This window comes from Pagrus pagrus, assembly GCF_965226575.1.
Source record: "Pagrus pagrus genome assembly, chromosome: 10".
Taxonomy (NCBI): Eukaryota; Metazoa; Chordata; class Actinopteri; order Spariformes; family Sparidae; genus Pagrus; species Pagrus pagrus.
The window spans coordinates 16,282,616-16,302,105 of NC_140194.1; the positions used below are offsets into that span (position 1 = coordinate 16,282,616).

General features: G+C 39.2%; 1 protein-coding gene across 2 annotated transcripts; it reads right to left on the reverse strand.

Moving 5' to 3' along the window:
• Window positions 1-8,459: 8,459 nt before the first annotated feature.
• Window positions 8,460-18,468, reverse strand: parvg (parvin, gamma). Of its 2 annotated transcripts, none has more exons than XM_084364133.1 (13): window positions 18,277-18,468; window positions 17,466-17,550; window positions 16,137-16,201; window positions 15,429-15,531; window positions 15,090-15,233; window positions 14,210-14,325; window positions 14,066-14,121; window positions 13,943-13,980; window positions 13,768-13,829; window positions 13,150-13,218; window positions 12,903-13,004; window positions 11,509-11,581; window positions 8,460-8,731 (listed from the first exon to the last, which is right to left on the reverse strand). In XM_084364133.1, the coding sequence occupies exons 2-13, from the start codon at window positions 17,527-17,529 to the stop codon at window positions 8,655-8,657; spliced, it is 969 nt and encodes a 322-aa protein (XP_084220259.1). In that variant the 5' UTR covers window positions 17,530-17,550; window positions 18,277-18,468; the 3' UTR covers window positions 8,460-8,654. The 2 variants fall into 2 exon arrangements, with proteins under 2 accessions (XP_084220259.1, XP_084220258.1); XM_084364132.1 differs by having other exon boundaries at window positions 17,466-17,565.
• Window positions 18,469-19,490: the final 1,022 nt, after the last annotated feature.

The window sequence follows — 19,490 nt, forward strand, 5'->3', positions numbered from 1 at the left end:
AAAGATACTGTGTAAGCCATGAGTGCAGCTAAATGTAGAATATGATGTAATCAATATGTTGGGATAAATATAAGTAAAAGCTGTCACTTAAACGCATCGCTTTGAGTTGACATATCGCTTTAATGCTCAATTGAATATGAAATGTGTGGAGAAAATGTGACTTAAAGCAGACTGAGCTCCCCATGAAGCCAATATCACAGGGAAGTAATTATGTGAATGTGCTGTGTGCAGTCATGTTTACAGCCCCAAAGCCAAAATACAATATTATTTTCTAAAACAGACGAGACTTGCAATGAGCCCTCTAAACAACAGCAACAAGCAAAATCACAAAATCAATTCAGCCCTTAAGATTCATAACACTCAAACAAGTGTTCATATTTCACCAGCGTGTAAAACAACATGAAAGCATCAGAATTAAAAAGTGCCAAACATCAACCCAAAGTAAAACTGTGTCACTGTCGACACTTCAAGAAGTTAATTTGCATTTCATACCATCCCCAGACCTTTAAATAAATCTACAACAGCATGAAGGAAGTAAACAGCCAGCACAGGCAAAGACATCGAGCAGATCTGAGAGAAAAATAAAAGAAGCATGTCTCATAGCTTATTGATAAGAGCATATAACACCGGCACAACAGGGCCAACACATCATCCGACAACATTCATGTATGAAAGCCCTGAGGGGAAAGTGAAGAATGTGATACATTTTCTAAGTCTGATCTAAATTGTTTTCCGTTCTTTGTTTATGACTTGAGAACTGGTAGGAAAAAAAATTTGCCTGGATACTTTGTCTAAATTGTTTTTTTTCCCCATCTGTGAAAATGTTTGAAAAATGTGTGAAACAGAATACGAAAAATTGTTTTTTGAGGGGAATTTGTGAAAGAGTGAAAAAACAAAAAATTCACTTGGTTTCACACATGAAAAAAAAAACATATCACAGATGGTAAAACAAATGAATTTAGAAAAATTATCCTTGCAGAACTTTTTTTTCTACCAGTTCTGAAGTCATAAACACAGGAGAGAAAACAAACGATTTAAATCAGAAGTATTTACTCAAAAGCGATCAAAATCGAGTCATATCTTCTTCCTGGAAAACAAAATGTCATGTGTGCTCATGTTAGCTTGTACTAACCTGTTTCAACCAAATATCATGCCATCCACCCATCAATCAATCCTCAGCTAAGATTTTACTGATTACAGTCCTAAATGTTAACTTTATGCACTGCTTTGTGTCACACTGGAGCAGAGAAGGTTGACCCAAATGCAGGAGATGGCAGACAGGAAGTGCAATGGATGATGTTTTATTTGGGATACTGGTAACAAAGATGGGGGAAACTCAGCAGCACTGAACTGAAGACTGGACTAAAATACAAACTTAACTAATGGGGGGATGAGGTGCAGGTGGAGTGAGGCGAAGAAACACAGGTGAGGGGAATGAGTGGAAAAACAGGGAAACAGGGAAGGTGCTGATAGGCTGGAAAACACTTGGAACCGGGCTAGGTTAATGACGAAGATGCAGTGCAGGTGTGGAGGGAAAGCAAACTGGGGGGGAACATGGGAGGGAAGCAGAAATGCTGGAAAAGGAGGCAAAAACCACCACAAAACCCAGAAAACACAAAACACTGGCAGGACCAGGACACTTTGGGTACAAAAATGAAGTAATATTTCACAATGCCATTTTCCCAATTACTTTTTTGTCATAGTTTCACCACAGAGTCAGAGAGAGCAGAGCCACTTATATGAAGTTTCTTTACATTGCACCTTTCTTGTAAAGCTGTCACAGATCGCCTCACAAAAAGCAAGACAAAATAAAGCTGGTCATTAATTTAGACCAACAGTCTTTCACATATTGGCCTGTTTGTCTCTTGTGGATGTACAGGAGGCATTCTTTAATTAAACAAGAAAGTTAACTTGCCTTTAAAATCTCCTGGGTTTTTGAGCTAGCCTACACCTCAAATGAAAACACTGATGATGGTTGCAACAGCTCCCGTGTTGCGTCAGTGCAGTGTTTGGATCGATGTCTGTGTTCAGTGTGTCTCTCCTACTGTAGGATGTGATCAGAAGCTCAATACTGCACCTCGCAGGTGGTTGAGCTTTAATCTCTTCCAGACTGTTGCCATTGACTTCTGTCTCCAACACAAGATGTGAGGGTTGAGATAAGGACAGACCTCTGAAAACTAGAAATTAAAGTGGAGCAAATTGCTTTATCTTAATCAATCATTCACAAGTTCTTCAGTTACATTACTTAATAAGAAGTATTGATTCAGCTGCACAACAATTTATTTTGCAAATTAAAATCAAATATGAAGGTGTTTCAGTGGTAAAACAGCTCTGAATGAATTTGCAGTAAGAAGGTCCTGAGTTTGTATTTCAGTATTGTTCTCGTCCTTGTGGATTTTCTATGATCTCCTCAAAAGGACGGCCATGTTTGGTATCAGCTGCTAAAGCCCCGGCTCACTATTAATACTGAGTATGGGTCAAATATAGAGGACAAGTTTCCCCCAGGAGGATCAGCAGTTTGTCTAAAAAATGAGTGTAAACAGAACTTAGCTTACATCACTCTTCATTATATCCTCCTAGGTCACAGCACCAAAGAGGAAGTGTGGATATTCAGTCTAATTTATTTTCAGCAGCTCAGTCTCGGGAGAAAATAATGGGACTGGGTTTTTTTGCTGGTATTATTCAAATATCACAGATGTGCTTTGATGGAAGAAACTGATGATGATTCTCTTAGAGATCAGGTAAAAATGGCATTAATGACGTGACTATCTGTACGTTCAGGATCCTCAGCGGACATTAAGGGCTCTTTACTTTCAAAGAATTTTGTGACTTAATTAAAAAGTTGGTTTAAGCTTACAAAACCTGATCATAAATCACCACTTTTTTGCAGCAAGACTGTAATTTATTAGTAAATACACTGATCAATCCATAGAGATTTTGTACGCTATTTATTGTAAATGACTGATTTCCCTCCTGTGGTTTTCCTCTCCTGCTTCCGGCTCCACTTTGAGTGCATTTGAAACATAATCATAACCTCCATAATGATTCTTGAGTGTAGCCGCGCACACTAAGTGCTTGTTATTCTTTAACACTGATTTAAGACACATTATGAACAGAGAAACAGTAAAGCAGTCTGATTGTCAATGTTTTTTACTGGAGCCTTGAACAGTCCTGTAACTGGGTGGCTTCCACAGCTTCACCCAAAGCAACGGGGGAGGTGACCTTTGACCATTTTATCAGCCTCTGATTCTCAATTGAGCTCCTCCGGCTCGTCACTGATTTCATTCTAGAAACAAAGACTGACAGTTCAACATAAAGGCACCATTCCCCTCAGCTCGGTCTTGTGTTGTTAGGTGTACATGAAGGATTATTCACTTCCTGTATCATCATCTGTGCCATCTGTCATCTATTGTGCCATTTAATCCAGTTGTCCAGTCTCATTAGTAACCAGCCTTTGGTTCAGCCACGCCTTTAAATGTCAACATTTAAGACTACTTTTCTCTAGATTCATTTCTGCCATTACCCCTTTCTTCGTCCCTTTTTACATTATGACCCCATAAACCTGCAATAACTTTTTTGCTCACTTGGGGACAGTAGAAACAAGCTGTAAACACATCACTCACATATTAAAATCTTATAAAGCTGATACGCAGCAGGAATCTTCTTGAGTGTTGTTTCTGCCGCCTGATGATTAAAAAGTCCTCACTCTCCTCTGAGCTCTGTTTTGGTTTCCAACATAGATTTAATAGCAGAACTAGATACCCAAAGGCAAGATGGCAACTATTCAGTCCAATGAGAATTGCTCGCCAGCTGCATACGCCAAAAAAGGTTTTCTTGTATTTGGTTTTACATCCTGGGTATACAAAAAGGACCTAAAAAAGAAATCAGGGTCATTACATCACCAAATCTCGCTTTGGTGCCAGACAGCTGTATTGAAGTGAATGGGAGACGCATGGAGAAACACATTAATTGCCTTGGGTATCTAGTTCTGCTATTAAATCTATGTTGGAAACCAAAACAGAGCTCAGAGGAGAGTGAAAATTGGACTTTATAGGTGGCAGAAACACCACTCAAGAAGATTTTAATATGTGAGTGATGTGCTTACAGCTTGTGTGTTTCCCCATTAATCTCCCATTGACTTCAATACAGCTGCCACCACAGTGTAGTACCAGAGAAAGATTCAGTGATGTAATGACCCCTCCTTCTTTCTTTAGGTTCCTTGGTTATGCGGCCCACTGAATATGTGTGAGTTTCTCCCACTGGCCCTAACTGTGAGTTTCTACTCAGTCCAAAGACTTTACATTGTGACAACATCACGTTTTCAAATCCCTTTTCTGGGATTGAGGAAAGTTTTACCATTATAAACCCTCAATGGAGCAAAAATTCATAATAGAAAGTCATAAACTTAACTCACCTCGACATACTGTATGTACGTATATATAAAACAGCAGGTGTGACGCTGCTCTGTCAGCTCGGAGATGCATCTGTTCATTGTGACAATGAAGGCACCTATTACTCATGTTTCCTGTCAACATTTTAGATGGACACAAGTGGGTTTATATGCTGGCTGACATCATTTGTTTTTCTCCCAAACAGATGGTCAGTTTATGAGAAATATTCTGGCGTTGTCACCCCAGGCAAGAGACAGGCCCACTCAAAAAATGTATTTCTAGACAAAACTGCTTTACAGTGTCAAGGAGGGTTTCCTAATGAAAGAAGAGGAGGGTGTTGTTGGACCGGAACAGGTTTAATCCCTCAAACGTTCTTCCCTAAATTTATCCTTGTTTGTTCTGATGGATTAGAAACTGATGACAGACTAAGCTGTGACCTTTTTGCCGATATGCACACAGTGACTAAAAGACATTAATCTCTCTTGACTTTCAATCACGTTGGTGTGTGTCCTAAAGATAATCGCTCATGCATGTCAAAGACAAACAAACGTTTGCACATACTGTATACACGTACACGGTCTTGGGATTTATCCTGCTTGTGTCATTGTTCTGTAAATGTTCACATCCTTATCTTCATTGATTGAGGGAAGGACACTTAAAAGAACAAATATGCACAATATTAACGACATGAGGAATATTTCAAAAGACATCTATTGTGTCAGGGAAGCAGATGAATGGCAATTAAGGAGGATCTCCAGCTGTAGTTGTGGCAACCTAAACTGTTTTCACTGAAAGTCGGACCATCTTCTTTTTCTTGGCGACAAAACCAAATGTTTTGAAGGAGACCTTGGGACATTTCCAGCCATGTCTGTGGCACCAAAACAGGTATTTTTCTTAACTTTTTCTTAACCCTAATCAAACCTAAAATTGAAACATAAACAAACGTAAAATTTTACTTATCTGTGCTTTTGCAGAAACATACTGAGCTGACATTTATTCTGGCAATTGGTTTGTCCATGAATATAGTTCATCTCATGGCAATAACTCAGCCTATTTGAGAGCTCAGTGGTCTGCACAAACACTTCACTTCAGGACACTTGCATAAAGGTTTTAACCATTTATCGGAAGAAATAAAACACATCTTATGCTCCGAAACACGTTGAAACAAGCTTTATCCAGTCTGTCCTTGAGCTCCAAACCCCTCAGACTGAAACACACAACATTTGATGAATATGAACATATATTATCAATAATAAACAAACACATATATGTGCAATATGTGCCTAAAAATGCATAATAAGAGCACTTTAGTACAACTGTGTTAATGCATGGTTTGACTGAGTACTCCAATAGGTTTTGCCTTTCATAAAGTAATGTGCAATTTTCAACAAGCAAATCTACAGTCACACGGGATGAGACGTACAAGAGCTGTAAATTGGAAAAGAGAAGAGAAGCCACTTTAATTTGATAATACTTCAGTCGTCCGCTAAAATGGCCAATTAACATGATGAATAAGAGCAACGCACACACACCTCAGTGTTTCTCTCGACACAGCAGCAATGTTTCTGTCTGACTTCCAAGCTAATTTTATGCAAACTTTATGAAATGTCAGGGAGAATACACTGTGAGTTTAGAGTATTTACAGTAAATTGGCTTCCTGAATGTCAACCAACACATCTGCATGCAAACTTGAGGGAATAAGAAGCGATACAGTGGTTGTTGTTACTGTTTAGTGTTCCCTAAACATCTTTCTTTAACCCTAAAAACAAAAACAAGGAAACTCACTTTGCAAGTTGCTTATACACAAACGATATCCTCAAAACTGAAGCAGACAGGCAGCAGAGGTAAAGATTATTATTATTTAACACTCAGGAACTTGCTGATAAAAAAGTCACAAACGGTTTGCATAAATTTCTTTTCAATAAATAAATTACACTTCTTTGCAACACAAAGGAAAATTAAGTGATTTTTTTCCCCCCAGTTCTATTCCACTTTTTTAATTCAATACATAATTTGCAAAATATGCTTTGATGGAATCACATCTATTGTCTGTCTCATTCTGTATGCCTCCCTCCATCGCTGCCTGCCTCACCCTCTCCACATGCGTTTGACATTGAGTTGTGAACAATGCAATGCCAAAAAAAAAGCACAGCGTTTCGAAGAAATGACAATTGCATTCACAGTCAAGAAACAGAGGAGGTCACAGGCTGTCAGCGGGGACACATGAAAGAAGATAGGAAAGAAATTCACATTGTTTACGGCAAGTAGCATTCATGAATGATGATTTTCTGTAGTAAAAATGAAAATCACCACCTTCCAGCAATGTCAGACTGAAAAGAAAATATAGTGAAGGAAAGAGAAGCAGAGATAACGGGAACAAAACGATTATGTACAACCAAGCTCTGAGAGAGAGTATACCGCAGCCCTTACTGCACTTACACTAACAATAAGAATTGAAGGTAGGGCTGTCATGATATATGATTTTAACTACACGATTATCATGGCCAGACATATTCAAGATTGCAATATTATCATGATATACAATATATCTATAGAAAATTTTTAAAAAGAAAATGTTATCAGTCAAATTAATTTTTAACTCTGTTTACTATGTGTTTTGTCTTTTTGTCTTTTTTTAAGCAAATACATTAGATTAAAAATACATGTGTGGGGAAGTGGACAGAGAGTCTGTAACCATAACTATAAAAAGAACATTTACACTTGTTGAATGTTGAAATGGCAACCACCTAAACTGATAAAAACGATATTATCACATGTGTAATATTAACACAAAATCAATATCTAATTTTTTTTTATATCACTGTAATCATCAATATCAGTATATCACGACACATGGCCCCTATATAAGCCATGGCCACATGGTGAGTTGCAGTAGAAAAAACACATGCATGTGCACCTACAGTATTTAACTTGAAATGCATTGAATTGAAATTTTGAAATGAGACAAATTACTGACAATTAGTTGACACACTGGAGACATGGGGCTCTAGTGGCCCTGGGGCAGTTTCCTGTATTGCTTTTTTTGCCTTATTGGTAGCCTTGTATTCACCTGTCCTAACAAAACAGGTGGTGTTGGAGGATTGGTGACTCAGTGACATGTGCCAGGTGGTGAGCTAATCACCAACATGCTTGTTAGCCACATACTTCTGCCTTACCACCGACTGCAAACCAAACCTTTTTTTTTTTTTTTTTGTTTGAGCACCTTGTACTCTGCCTCATCATCTGAGTCAATGTGGGTGGTGCAGCACAGTTAGTATGGAAGCAAGATGGTCACTGTTGGTCAATAGCACAAAATCACATGTCAAAGTTCTTCAAAATCAAGCTAAGTGATAAAGAACTGAGCTGTTTAACTTATCCCCAATGAGTAAATGCACTAACTGTAACAGTATCTTACAGCTTTTCAAATAACTGAATATTAACAGTCAATGCACTTAGTTAACAACAACGGAAATATGTCCTATCATCTTCTTACAAGTCAAGTCTCTATCCATCAACTGGGAATGTGGACAGCACAGCTTGGTAGTCAACACCGCTGTTCTAACGAGAGCAGTCCATGCTGGAGCTCAACCAAAGAGGTAATGTTACGCTAATTCCCCAAAATTGGCAGTGTCAAATATTATTTCGACCCTACCCCATTATTGAACTGTTGACATTTCAGATAGCGTTTCATTATGTATGATTAGAAATTTAATGCAAAGGTAACAGATTGTATTACTGTTACCTTTACATAGACAGCAAACTGCTGTCATATACTGTAAAATAATGGTAAATCATCCCTACTGTATCCTACTGTAATATGTTGTAATCCAAACTACGGCAATATACTGTTAAATGAATTACAGTAGATACCATAAGATAACAACAAATTAGCTTGAGAAAATGTCTAAAAACAGTCAACTGCACCTTTTAAATTATTACATGTACAGCATCTGCAACAGTTTAGAGACAAAAGAAACCATTTACTGACCAAAAACACTCCTCCCATAATAATAATAATAATAATAATAATAATAATAGTACATTTTATTTATAGAGAACCTTTCAAAACACAGTTACAAAGTGCTTTACAGAACAGAATAAAACACAAAGGGAATAAAACAAGTTAAAAGCCATAAAAAACTAAACACATAAAACATGAAGAAAGTAGAACAGTATGTCACATAAAAGCAATTTTTAAAAAGTGGGTTTTCAAAAGTGATTTAAAACTAGACTGTCTGGTTGCAGAGTCCCTCTCCACCTCTCTCATTTGTTCCCTTTGTGCTTCTTGAACAAGGCGTACAGGACCTTCAAGGTGGCAGTGACGTCCTGAGAGACGATATCTGTCACATAATCCACAAGAAACATTTAGTGAGTATTTATAACGCACCATCAGCATCTACCCAGCCACTGAGGCAGTGAAAACGTGAGGATGCTTTTAGCAACATTAGCTAATAACTATTTTCACAATCCATCCCAACAGGTCATAGATCAGAAAGACAAAAAATAGCATTAGAAGGAGATTTAATCAATACGCCCTTGGTGAGATGAGATCCCAACAAAATTGTTCCCTGTTGTGAGATGCACTAACTGAATGAATGTGACATAAAGATTGACTCCACCCCCAGCTAACCTAATTAATGCATGCAGCACGCTCCAGTTTTAGACCTTGAGTGCTGGGATTCCTCATTCCATCACAGCAATTATGCCGGTAATTAAAAAGGCACTAAAAATGAATTAAATTAGCCACTTGCTCCTGGCTTAGATTAATTGTGCCGGTCCTTACATCAACAGTTATCGTGTTAAAGATTTAATTCACATTTTACCGGCTATACGGCTGACAGGCAATATTGCAGGGAAGTTTTAGTGATTGTGAAAGTGAGATTCAAGCTCTGGGAGAACAGAGAGCACTTTGTCAATAATGGATCTGCAGGGAAGTGAAGTGGATCCATTTGCAGCTGATTGATTCACACACTGAGACAAGTCACTAACTCACTTCCTCCCTCGCTCTAATTCCCTCCTCTCTTTTTGCTTCACATGGCTAAAAGTAGACACCCAAACACAACACCTCTTTGTGATTATTGAACATTTCATTCTCAAAGTATGTGCTTTAATATGCTGCTACAACAGCTTTCTAATCCTTCATTTTTGGAACCTGGCTGCAGGGATTTGCTCTCATTCAACCATAAGAGTATTAGTGAGGTTGGGCGCTGATGCTGGGAGATAAGGCCTGGCACACGGCCGGCTTTAGTTCTGGATGGGGTTGAGGTCAGGCCTCTGTGCAGACCTGTCAAGTTCTTCCACAACAACATGGAGCTCACTGTGTGCACTGTCGTGTTGAAAGATTTGTTTTTTAGCACTGGGCAACATCTTACATCTCGGATATAAATCTCTATCCAGACCCCCTCAGATCCTTTGAGCAGTACTCCTATTTTATTAAATCCATTTAATTACATTTTAAATTCCTCTGTAAAGCATTTGGATTGAATTTGTATTCTTTGAAGGTGCTCTATAAATATATTGTCTTGAAAACAGAAAAACAGCCTTCCCTAAAGTTGTAAACACATCGTAACATATAATATTCGTCTACAATTCCTATATTTAATATAAAGTCTGTCTTGTAAAAATTCTCACGTGCCCATGAGTATATAAAAACATACTGTGCTCGCCGTAATCACTCCTACTGAGCATATTGGCCATTAAAAGATCTTTCCTAATGTGAATTAAATGTAAATGATGAACAAAAACCACAGTCCTAGTTCTGCAGAAAAACACAAATTCCAGAGTTTATTTGAAGTTTTTATTGGCCTCAGCAGTCTGAGTTCGACAAATCAAGTGGATGTCTGCCAAAAATGTTCCCTATTTGGTTCCCTGGATGCTGATTCCTTGCTGAGCTTTGGTGGAGAGATAGTGACACAAAGAGGGAGTTTCACACTAAAAAGTCTGTAACTTTATCAGATATTTGACCGCTAAAGCCTCATATTGAATTAATCTTTGCACAGAACTGGAGGATTGTGGATGTTGAGCACCTGACAATAGTTCTAAGAAAGACTTGAAAAAAACATGTGAGCCCCTCGTTCCAGATTTTTTAGCCAGACCCAAACTATACACAATAGAACAGAGGCAACCACAGACATAATGACGTTGTATTTCTATTCACAACGAACTACACGTTGACTCAACAATGCTGAATATTTAGTTAAAGGGTGTTCTGGTGGTTTTCAGTGCGTTTCAGTGTTTTCTTTTTTTTTAGTTTAGCTGACAGGTCTAAATTTAAACTTCCATTTAAACCTTCTCATTAGGAATATCCCTTACTGTTCATGCTGATTTGTTGTACGTTTATTTGGAGCAAAGCTCAAACTAATAAGTTTTTACCACAAATGATAAACTTGAGAGTTAACAGTTGGAGATCTGATAACCAGCAGTTACAAATTGAACCTGACAAACACAAAATTTCAGCGCACCGATACAATCAGAATATTTCTGGGATCTGTCTGATAGCTGGGTGGTATACAGTCGCAGTGCTCATGAATACAGATGACATATCTTCCTCCAGACAAACACACACACACACACACACACACACACACACACACAGAGTCGATATAGTCATAGCGGAGAGGTTAAATTCCTGTGTCTATCAGCGGGCACCAGAGTGACATCGTCCCCTTGAGACTGTCTCCTTCGCTGCTCCTCTCTAAATGAATGATGATGACCTCGGACTGAGCCAATCATCTGCAGTGATACTCAGAGAGACAAGAGTCGCACTCATTCATATTCAGCAAGCAATTCCATCTTTCCCTCCAAAACACTGTCAAACCCACACTCCACCGAGCAGCGGAGATTAACTCAAACTGCCGGAGCGATCCCCCTCCTCGCCTCACGTACAAACAGATTTTGGCGTTCACCTGTCATACAGATAAATGCTCCTGATGGAGGATATCATCTGAATTAGTTTGATGCAGCCGTCCTGAAGGTTTTTTTCTGCTACAATTATTTCACTCCTTCTGGTTTTTGTTTTCTTTCAGCTTCTGTGCCTGGCATTTTAATTCTAGTGAAATCTGTTGCATACTAGGCGGAGTGTGTATTGTGTGAAGTTAACAGTGTGTTATGTCATCACCTTGTGGATCAACGCTGGACACCTGAAGGCCCGTGTCGTTAAGGAGGTCCAAGGCCAAGGTCACATTGTGAAGCTGGAGGTCAAAGAGAGAAAAATGTTTAACAATTACATTAACAACTAAATTCTGTTTAAATGTATTCAATATGTTCACATCTTACTCCACTCACTGATATACTGAAGATACTTTCTTTAGGCAAAACCTTCTGTATTATCTCCATATGCATGGTGATATTGTGTGGTTACCATAGTTATTTGTAGGTGGCATTAAGTAGGCCTATAACTAACTATCTATTATAGCCTACTTAAACCAAAATATGTAACTAGAAATACTTTATTCAGTTCCCACGTTACTCCCATGATGTGACAGTACTTATGTCTTTTGTTTTGTTTTAATTGAGAGACCAATAGTGGCAGAAATGACACTTAAAGACATGAGAGTGGTATCAATCTCGTCAACAGTCTTCTCAACTCTTGGCAAGATAACGAGTAAAAGGCAACTTTCCGAAAATGTTGATTCCTTAAAATTGTATTCATTAGTAAACCCAATCGTAGATATTTACGTATATATTTTTGCTGATTTGTTGAGTTACAGTGATCTTATCACAATCGCATTTAATATATTGGTTATAAACGGGTAGAGAAGTGGGTAACTGCTAAACTATGGCGTTATAAATCACGTTATAAGCACATTATAGTCCCATCATAAATGTATGAGGCATAATCTACCAAAATATATCACAGATCATGGCTAATATATAATGTGTCTATCACCAGGAGCCTCTTGGATTTTAACACATCGTGTCACAGAGTCCTTATACGGTAAGTTATTCATGAACTCATCATATCTGTGATAAAAGAGTCATAACTTTTTCATAGACTCATCCTATTGCTCCAAGTAAAGTGAGATCAAAGATATCATTATAAGTGAGCCATGACACAGCAGTAATTATGCATCTACTTTTATTATGCGGAATTGTAAAATATTAATTTTATCATATAATGTATTGTAATAGGCTCGGTTGTGGATCAGGTTTCAGTACTGTAGCTCATTATCTAATGTGCTCTAGTGGGAAATTAGATTAGCTCAAATTAGAGATGAAAAAACTGTGTCATGATCTCACTACTATTGAATTAGATTAATGGAGTATTTCTACATTTTCATAAAATATCAGTCAAAAATAAATTGAATTCTTATTGAAGTTGGTGAATTATTGTTCTGACAAGATGATTTTTATGAATAAATACATTACAAATGAAACCCACATCATCTGTGAGCATCTACAGACAGAGTAACAATGAAGACGATGATGATGATAAGTGTGTGCTATCGTCTCTCTGAGATACACCTCCCTTGCTAATGTGTTTCAGGAATCCATACTGAATCCATACTGTACCATCTCAGAGGGATTGACAGGGGTCAGGTTAAAGTCATGGAGTGGGATGAAGAAGCCTTCCAGCTGTCCAATCAGCAGCAGCAGAATCACACCGTCAGCAAACTAGACAGAGAACACGAGGGAGATCAGAGCCCGTCCAAGGAAGGTGATATAATCTCAGGGGAAGTAATCAATTAGTCGTAGTTATTCTTTCACAGGAGAGTCTGCCAGAGCTCCTAGTCAGTGTTCACTTGGTGTTGTTTTTCACCTGTTTGTCCACATCAGCCACCTGCAGACCCATGGTCGACATATTCTGGTTGACGAAGTGTACGATGGCCTGGAAATGGAAAAAAAAAAACTAAGATTAGATAGTTTGAAACACAAGTTAGCCTTGTTTAGCTGACGTGTTAAGGTATCAAATATATTTCATTTTTCATCAGAACTTGACAAAAGCTTTAGATTGTTACAGTCACACTGTAAAAAACTAAAAATACTATAATAAAAACCTCATAAAAACATGTAATTTTCTGTTATTAAAATACAGTTTTGTTGATGAAAACACATTATTCAACATTTTCGTCATAAATTATTTGTCAATTAACAAATAAATCTATGTAAAACAACAGAACCAATACTACTTTCACTATTGTCACTAATGTTGTCTAAATTTATAAATGCAATTAAATTATTAAACGTCATTGCAACATCTGTGTGATAAAATATTTGTGAAATCATGATAAATGTGAATTGCTTGGCCACAAAGGCCACAAACAATATACTTATTTCCATTTTTAACACCAAAACATCTGCTGTCCCGCTGCCGGTGGTGACGAGGGAGTTAACTCCTCGCACTACCTCAGCACTTCTCCTCCTCTCCTTGTTATACCTGCTTCACCGTGTTGACCTTGTGAGCCTCAAGCTTCAGCAGTTGCTCGATGGGATCTTCCCCTGGGGTGACCAGACAGCCAGAAAAGTGCGTTAAAGTCATTGTAGGCTGTAATGCTGTTTCGATGACATTCAAGATGTCAAGTCGGCTCAACCTCCGACAGCTCTCTACTCACTTTCAGTATTGCTGAGGGAGTCTGAGCCGGCATCTCTGCTGAAAAAGCCAAAAAATATATGAGGTGAACGCTGTGTTTTCCTCACATTAAAAAGAAAATCAAACAACGCAGACATCTGCTCACCTTTCCTCTGTCAGGACCTCCGTCTCTCTATCTGATTTGATTCCGCTTTTTCCGACCTGGATGAAAATTAAAGTGAGCTGTGACAAAGGGTGATTAAAACAATTTTGGATCAGAAAAAGTGCTGAAGTTTGAGCTGAAACTCACTTCCACAACTACAACGTCAACCTTAACATTCGGTGGCAAATCCAGTTCAGGCTGGAAACATTTCACCATGGCAACCAGCAGATGAATAGTGGCCAGAAGGTCTTTGTTGTGGATGACTGACAGGCGAGCAGCAGAATAAAACACAGGAGAAACAACTTGAACGGGGATAACAGAACTCATCACCTCCTGGTACAGAAGCAAAGAAATGCCAAAAGGATGTGAATCTAGAAAAATGAAGACCTAGCTGTAATTTGATTACTACTGAATACTTCAAATGTACTACATGAACTTGTAACTGGTTATCAGTTTAATACTGAGGCCTCGTTAACCTCCATAAGCAAACAGCATTAAGATTCTCCACAGTTACAGTTATTATTAATGCCTGGTACCGGGTCAGATTCTGACTTATCCAGATCAAATGACTTATTTTGTATTTCTGACAGAGTTGCTGCTCACTGAGTGTTTACTATAATATTACAGCAGGGAACTGAAACCTTACAAATTTTAAGTTGTGGGGGAAAAAAAGGTCAAAATTCAATCCAAATTAGGATGCTCAAATTGAAGATCTGAGCCACCAAGCAGAAGCTATAGATGTTGCATGGAAACAATCACATTTCTGTCCAATCCAATCAGGTTACGTCCTGATTCATGAAGGACAATATGGATGAGAACCTAAAACTTTTGTTGTGGCCTTTCTTTGCTTCCAGAAAAATGATGCCAGTCAATTCTATCTCCGCCAAATCCCCCACAGTTGGTGTAAGTGAACATGGCACCCTTGAGCTAGCACCAAATCCTGCTGTAATCAAAGTCGTTGCCAGAAGAACAGAACATTTGTTGACTTGTCGCTTCTTGTCGAAGCTCAGTCAGCTGCATGACTCACGTTTGACGTTCCACTTGATCCCGCTGCCGTCCTGCAGGCCCAGTCTCTTGTCCAACTCCTCCAGGATCAGTTCCAGCTTGCGGATCTGAGCAGTGCTGGTCAGCGCCATCTCCTCCACAGGCACGTGCACACCGCCCAACCTGGCTGCAAACATCAGGTTATTATCATCTGTAAGGTTTTACTGGCAAGGACAGTTTTGGACGTTGAACGTGACAGCTTCTTCGTCCACTACAAGAGGAATCATTTGTTAGTTTTCATCTACAAATCTAAAATAACGATTAAGTGGAGGTGAGGTGATGATAAACGACTGTGCAATCATACAAACATCTGTTAACTCACACAGCAGGTGATGAAGCACCAGTCCATCGTACAGATCCTCCTCCAGACTCTGAACCACTATGTGCTCCTGTTTCAAAGTTCTGTTGATCCAAGAAACCAAAACCTACCAAGACACAATTCATCACACAGTCAGAAACATCGAATGCTTTCATCTTCTGCTGCCAAATGGAAAAAAATAGCAGGAAAGCCTAATTTTTTTAACCATCTCCATTAATTTTCAGAGATAAAATATGATCCTGACGTAGACGGAAATGCTGACAAATTCAAAGTACTACCCCAAAGTAACCGATATTTCATTTGGTTGTCCTTCCAGCTCTACATATGAGACATGTTATTGATTCAATCATTTCCGCTTGCATGAAGCACTTCTTCTGCCATCTTTCCTAATCAAAATGTGTTTTTTAGAGTCAGATCCTCCGCCGACTCCTTTTCTTGATCTGTCTCCCGTCACCTCTGATAATTACGTTCATTAAAATTTCACTGATCCTGCCACCTCTCTCCCTGCATCACATATTATTCATGCCCTTCACTGCACACATACATGCAGGCTCTGTAATGTACTTCCTGTGTAGCATTTATCTCCAGCCCACTCAGGGAGTCTTGGATCATGTGGTGGTCCAGGACAGGCTTTGATGTCGCAGTACATGTAGAACAGGCCGGAGATGCAGACAAATGTCTATATGTGGATGACAGGAGTGAATCTCTTACCTCCTTAAGCTTCTCAAGTTTGGGGTCTTTTAAAGACGTTGGCTGAATCAGCTTCTGCTTCCCTCCTGTGTGAATATACAAACTGCATTGGTCAAATGATGTTTTTCTTATTTTACATGACATCATGTTATGACTGATGAAAATCGATCATGTGACCCAGGCAGAAGTGTTCAGAGATGAGGTAATGTTTTTATTTTAAGTTTTATTCACGTTGCATTTAGTCACGACTTCCCTCCTCACTCTCTGACTCTCTCCCATATGTTATAACTAGATGTTGTAACTACAGAGTGAACTCACAGATTTCTCTGGGTCTGAATATTATTGCAAACAACTGGGATGATCACTCAGCAAAACATACAACAAAAGGATTGGAGTGAATTATTGGAATATTATATCTGATGGTCTAATATGTAAGCAGCATTTTAATGTTGAACCTGGTGGAGGTAGAGCTCAACTGAACTACTTTACATTCTGTGTGATAATTTAATCTACAGGACAGAAAAAAGTGCAGTATTTCCTTTTAAATGTAGTCGTACAAAGTAAAAGTACCATTAAACTGTATTTAAGCGCAGTACTTGAGGAAATCTATTTTCCGCAGCTGCACATGTACTTTTTATTTTTGTTGCCAATTTTCTAATACACCTCTCACGTGTATTATCCCTCCTGTTCCAGCCAGCGGGTTTCCATTAATTTCCTTTCATTAAAAAATCAATCAGCAGAGCCCTGAAACTTCTTTGAGCTGTGTAATAAATCACACCAGACATTTAATCTGCATTCTGCGTTATTTGGGTGCGATATCGCAGTTTAAAACTGCTGCAATCAATATTTTTATATTAATTACAAATCACACGACTGTGTGAAATGTGAATGGTATCATTCATAGTGACAAACCCACAGGGAATTATTACCCAGCTCTGCAGTACAGAGGGATTTAGCAGCTTTTAGGACGTTGTCCCTTAACTGCAGGAAGTGTAAATATGCTTCTGTTTGCTAACAATTCACCCGACATCTTATAGTGTGGGTCAGTGCTGTCAGTTATTGCACGTTTGGATACAGATTGACCTGAAAAACTTCCTCTGCATTACCTAATGATAATGTTTGAGAAGACTAAAAAAGTACCGATGCAGAACTGATGTTCACTGTGAGGGATTACTCAGTGTACTAATTGGTTTTCATATCAAAAAAAATGAGAGGAAGCAGATGTGTTTGAAACATGAACTTCAATGTACAATACAAATCATGATTGACTGGCAGAGACTGATCGATTTAATAAGTGGTTATCTGAACATAATGCCAGGATATTTATCAGTTTGACGAATGCACACGTACCCTGAAAAGCCTCTAAGTCCACAGTGTCTTCCTCTTTGTGATACTCAAAGATATCAGCCTCCATCGCCTCTCCTGTCAAAGAAACCTGCAGAGGAGTCGACTGTGAGAAGAAAATGCTTAAATTTAAACCACAGAAGCCTGAAGAAACTCTTTGTTCATCAACATCTTTGGCAGGAAGTCTCTCTCTCTCAACAGGAGCCCCTTGACCATATTGCTTGAATTTCAGCTGCTGCAGGGGGAGTTACTCACTGACCAGCAGTGGATGCTGATTGCACTGCCAGGCTGCTTACTGTTGTGTGAAAATCTCGCAAGTCCAGATTTCTGATTTTCATCTACAAAGAAACACAGCTCGACTCCAATGCATTTCTGGAGTTGTGTTTTGAAAGCGTTTCCGTCTAAAAGCACAGAGGAGCTCAGAATCTGACTGAACTGGTCAAAAACGTCAAACTAAAAAAGGAAGTTGTTACATTTCCTCACTTCCTTTTTTGCTTTTTCAGTGGGCACACTCAACAGATCAAGCACTGTAGATCCCCACAGATCTGCAGAGCTGCTCCTCGCCCTCTGAACATTTTGAACCACATGGTCTGAAGACAAAGCGCAGCAAACACACAGAGCAACACAGTCTGACAAAACAGACGTGACCTGGAACGTGTCACGCTGTTGTTTCCTGGATCTGGAGAAGAGAGAAACTTTTTTATCTTTTCCTGTGCGTGTTTTATGTGCGTGTGGCGTTCTTTTCCTGGGGGTTGACAGTAACTTTCAAACAAGGTCATAAACAAAAGCGCTTTTTTTTTTTTTTAAATAAGCTTACCTTCAGCACTCTTAGAGCGGCTCGACAGAATCGGGCGACTTCAGCAAAATTGAGTTCCTTAGCTGATGTCAACTGTCAAAACAGGGAAATAAGAAGTGGAGGGCTGAACTCAATCGGAATAGAGCCTCTTGTGAATTCTATCAGCACAAAAGGTCTGACTGCACTCAATTTCAAACTGCTGCTTTAAAGGAAAATAACATGTCACCGGGTCGACGGGGAAGATAAGCACAAATGAGAGGATGTGGCAGAGATGAAGGTAGCACTTCCTCTTTTTGATAGTGGCTTTGCACAGTGTTTTCAGATGAGGGCGTTTATGTTCTGTGTTGCAAACTGCTGTTGAGAGATTAATAATAAGTATGCTCGGGTATTGTTTGGACACACTTCAGGAGGGCAGAGAAGAAACGTGACGCTCAGAGGCCTGAACCACTCAGGCTCCACTAACACATCTCCATCTGTGACCGGCCGGATCAATTTGCTGTCGTCTGGTCTCCAACAAACACAACAAAAGAGGAGAAAAAGCAAGATACGACGGCACAACAAGCTCACAACGGGCTCTATAGGCTATGTGCACCAGCCTTGTTGAAGAAAAGAGAAAGGACCACCCATCAGCCAGACGAAGGGGCAATTTGGGGGATGTGGAAGGTTACCATAGCAACAAAGGAAAGAGACAAGAAAATAAAGGCCTAAAATAAACCCATAATTCCTTTAGCTAAACCCAAATTGCAGGAATTGGCTGTTCCAAACCAATCTCGCTCAAAAGCCAAAGCAAATCTAACCTATCACACAAGTAAGAAGTAAAATGAAATTCTCATTCTGTTTGATTCCAGGCATTTATTTCTTGATTGGCAAGATAAAAAAAAAACTGCACAGGGGTGAGCCATCCAGCATGAGCGCAGTACAGATTGACTCATCCACTCTCTCAATAATTTAGCCCCGGCTCGAAAATGGATGAGTAGTCTTGCACTGTACATCTTAGCAGGTCTCCAGGTGGCACCGCGGGGCCGGGTCTGCTTCAGGGGACAGCACGGAGAAGTCCAAGCCTCCTGGGAGACTCTTCTAAGAGGGCGGTCAATACGAAGATGCTCTGACTGCGGCTCTCCTGGGACGACAAGAGCTCGATGCACTTAAGGCAGGCGGTAACAGCATCAGCTTTTATATATGGCTTAAGAAGTGGTGTGCATAGATCAGAGTAAACAAGAACCATTCACAGTTCC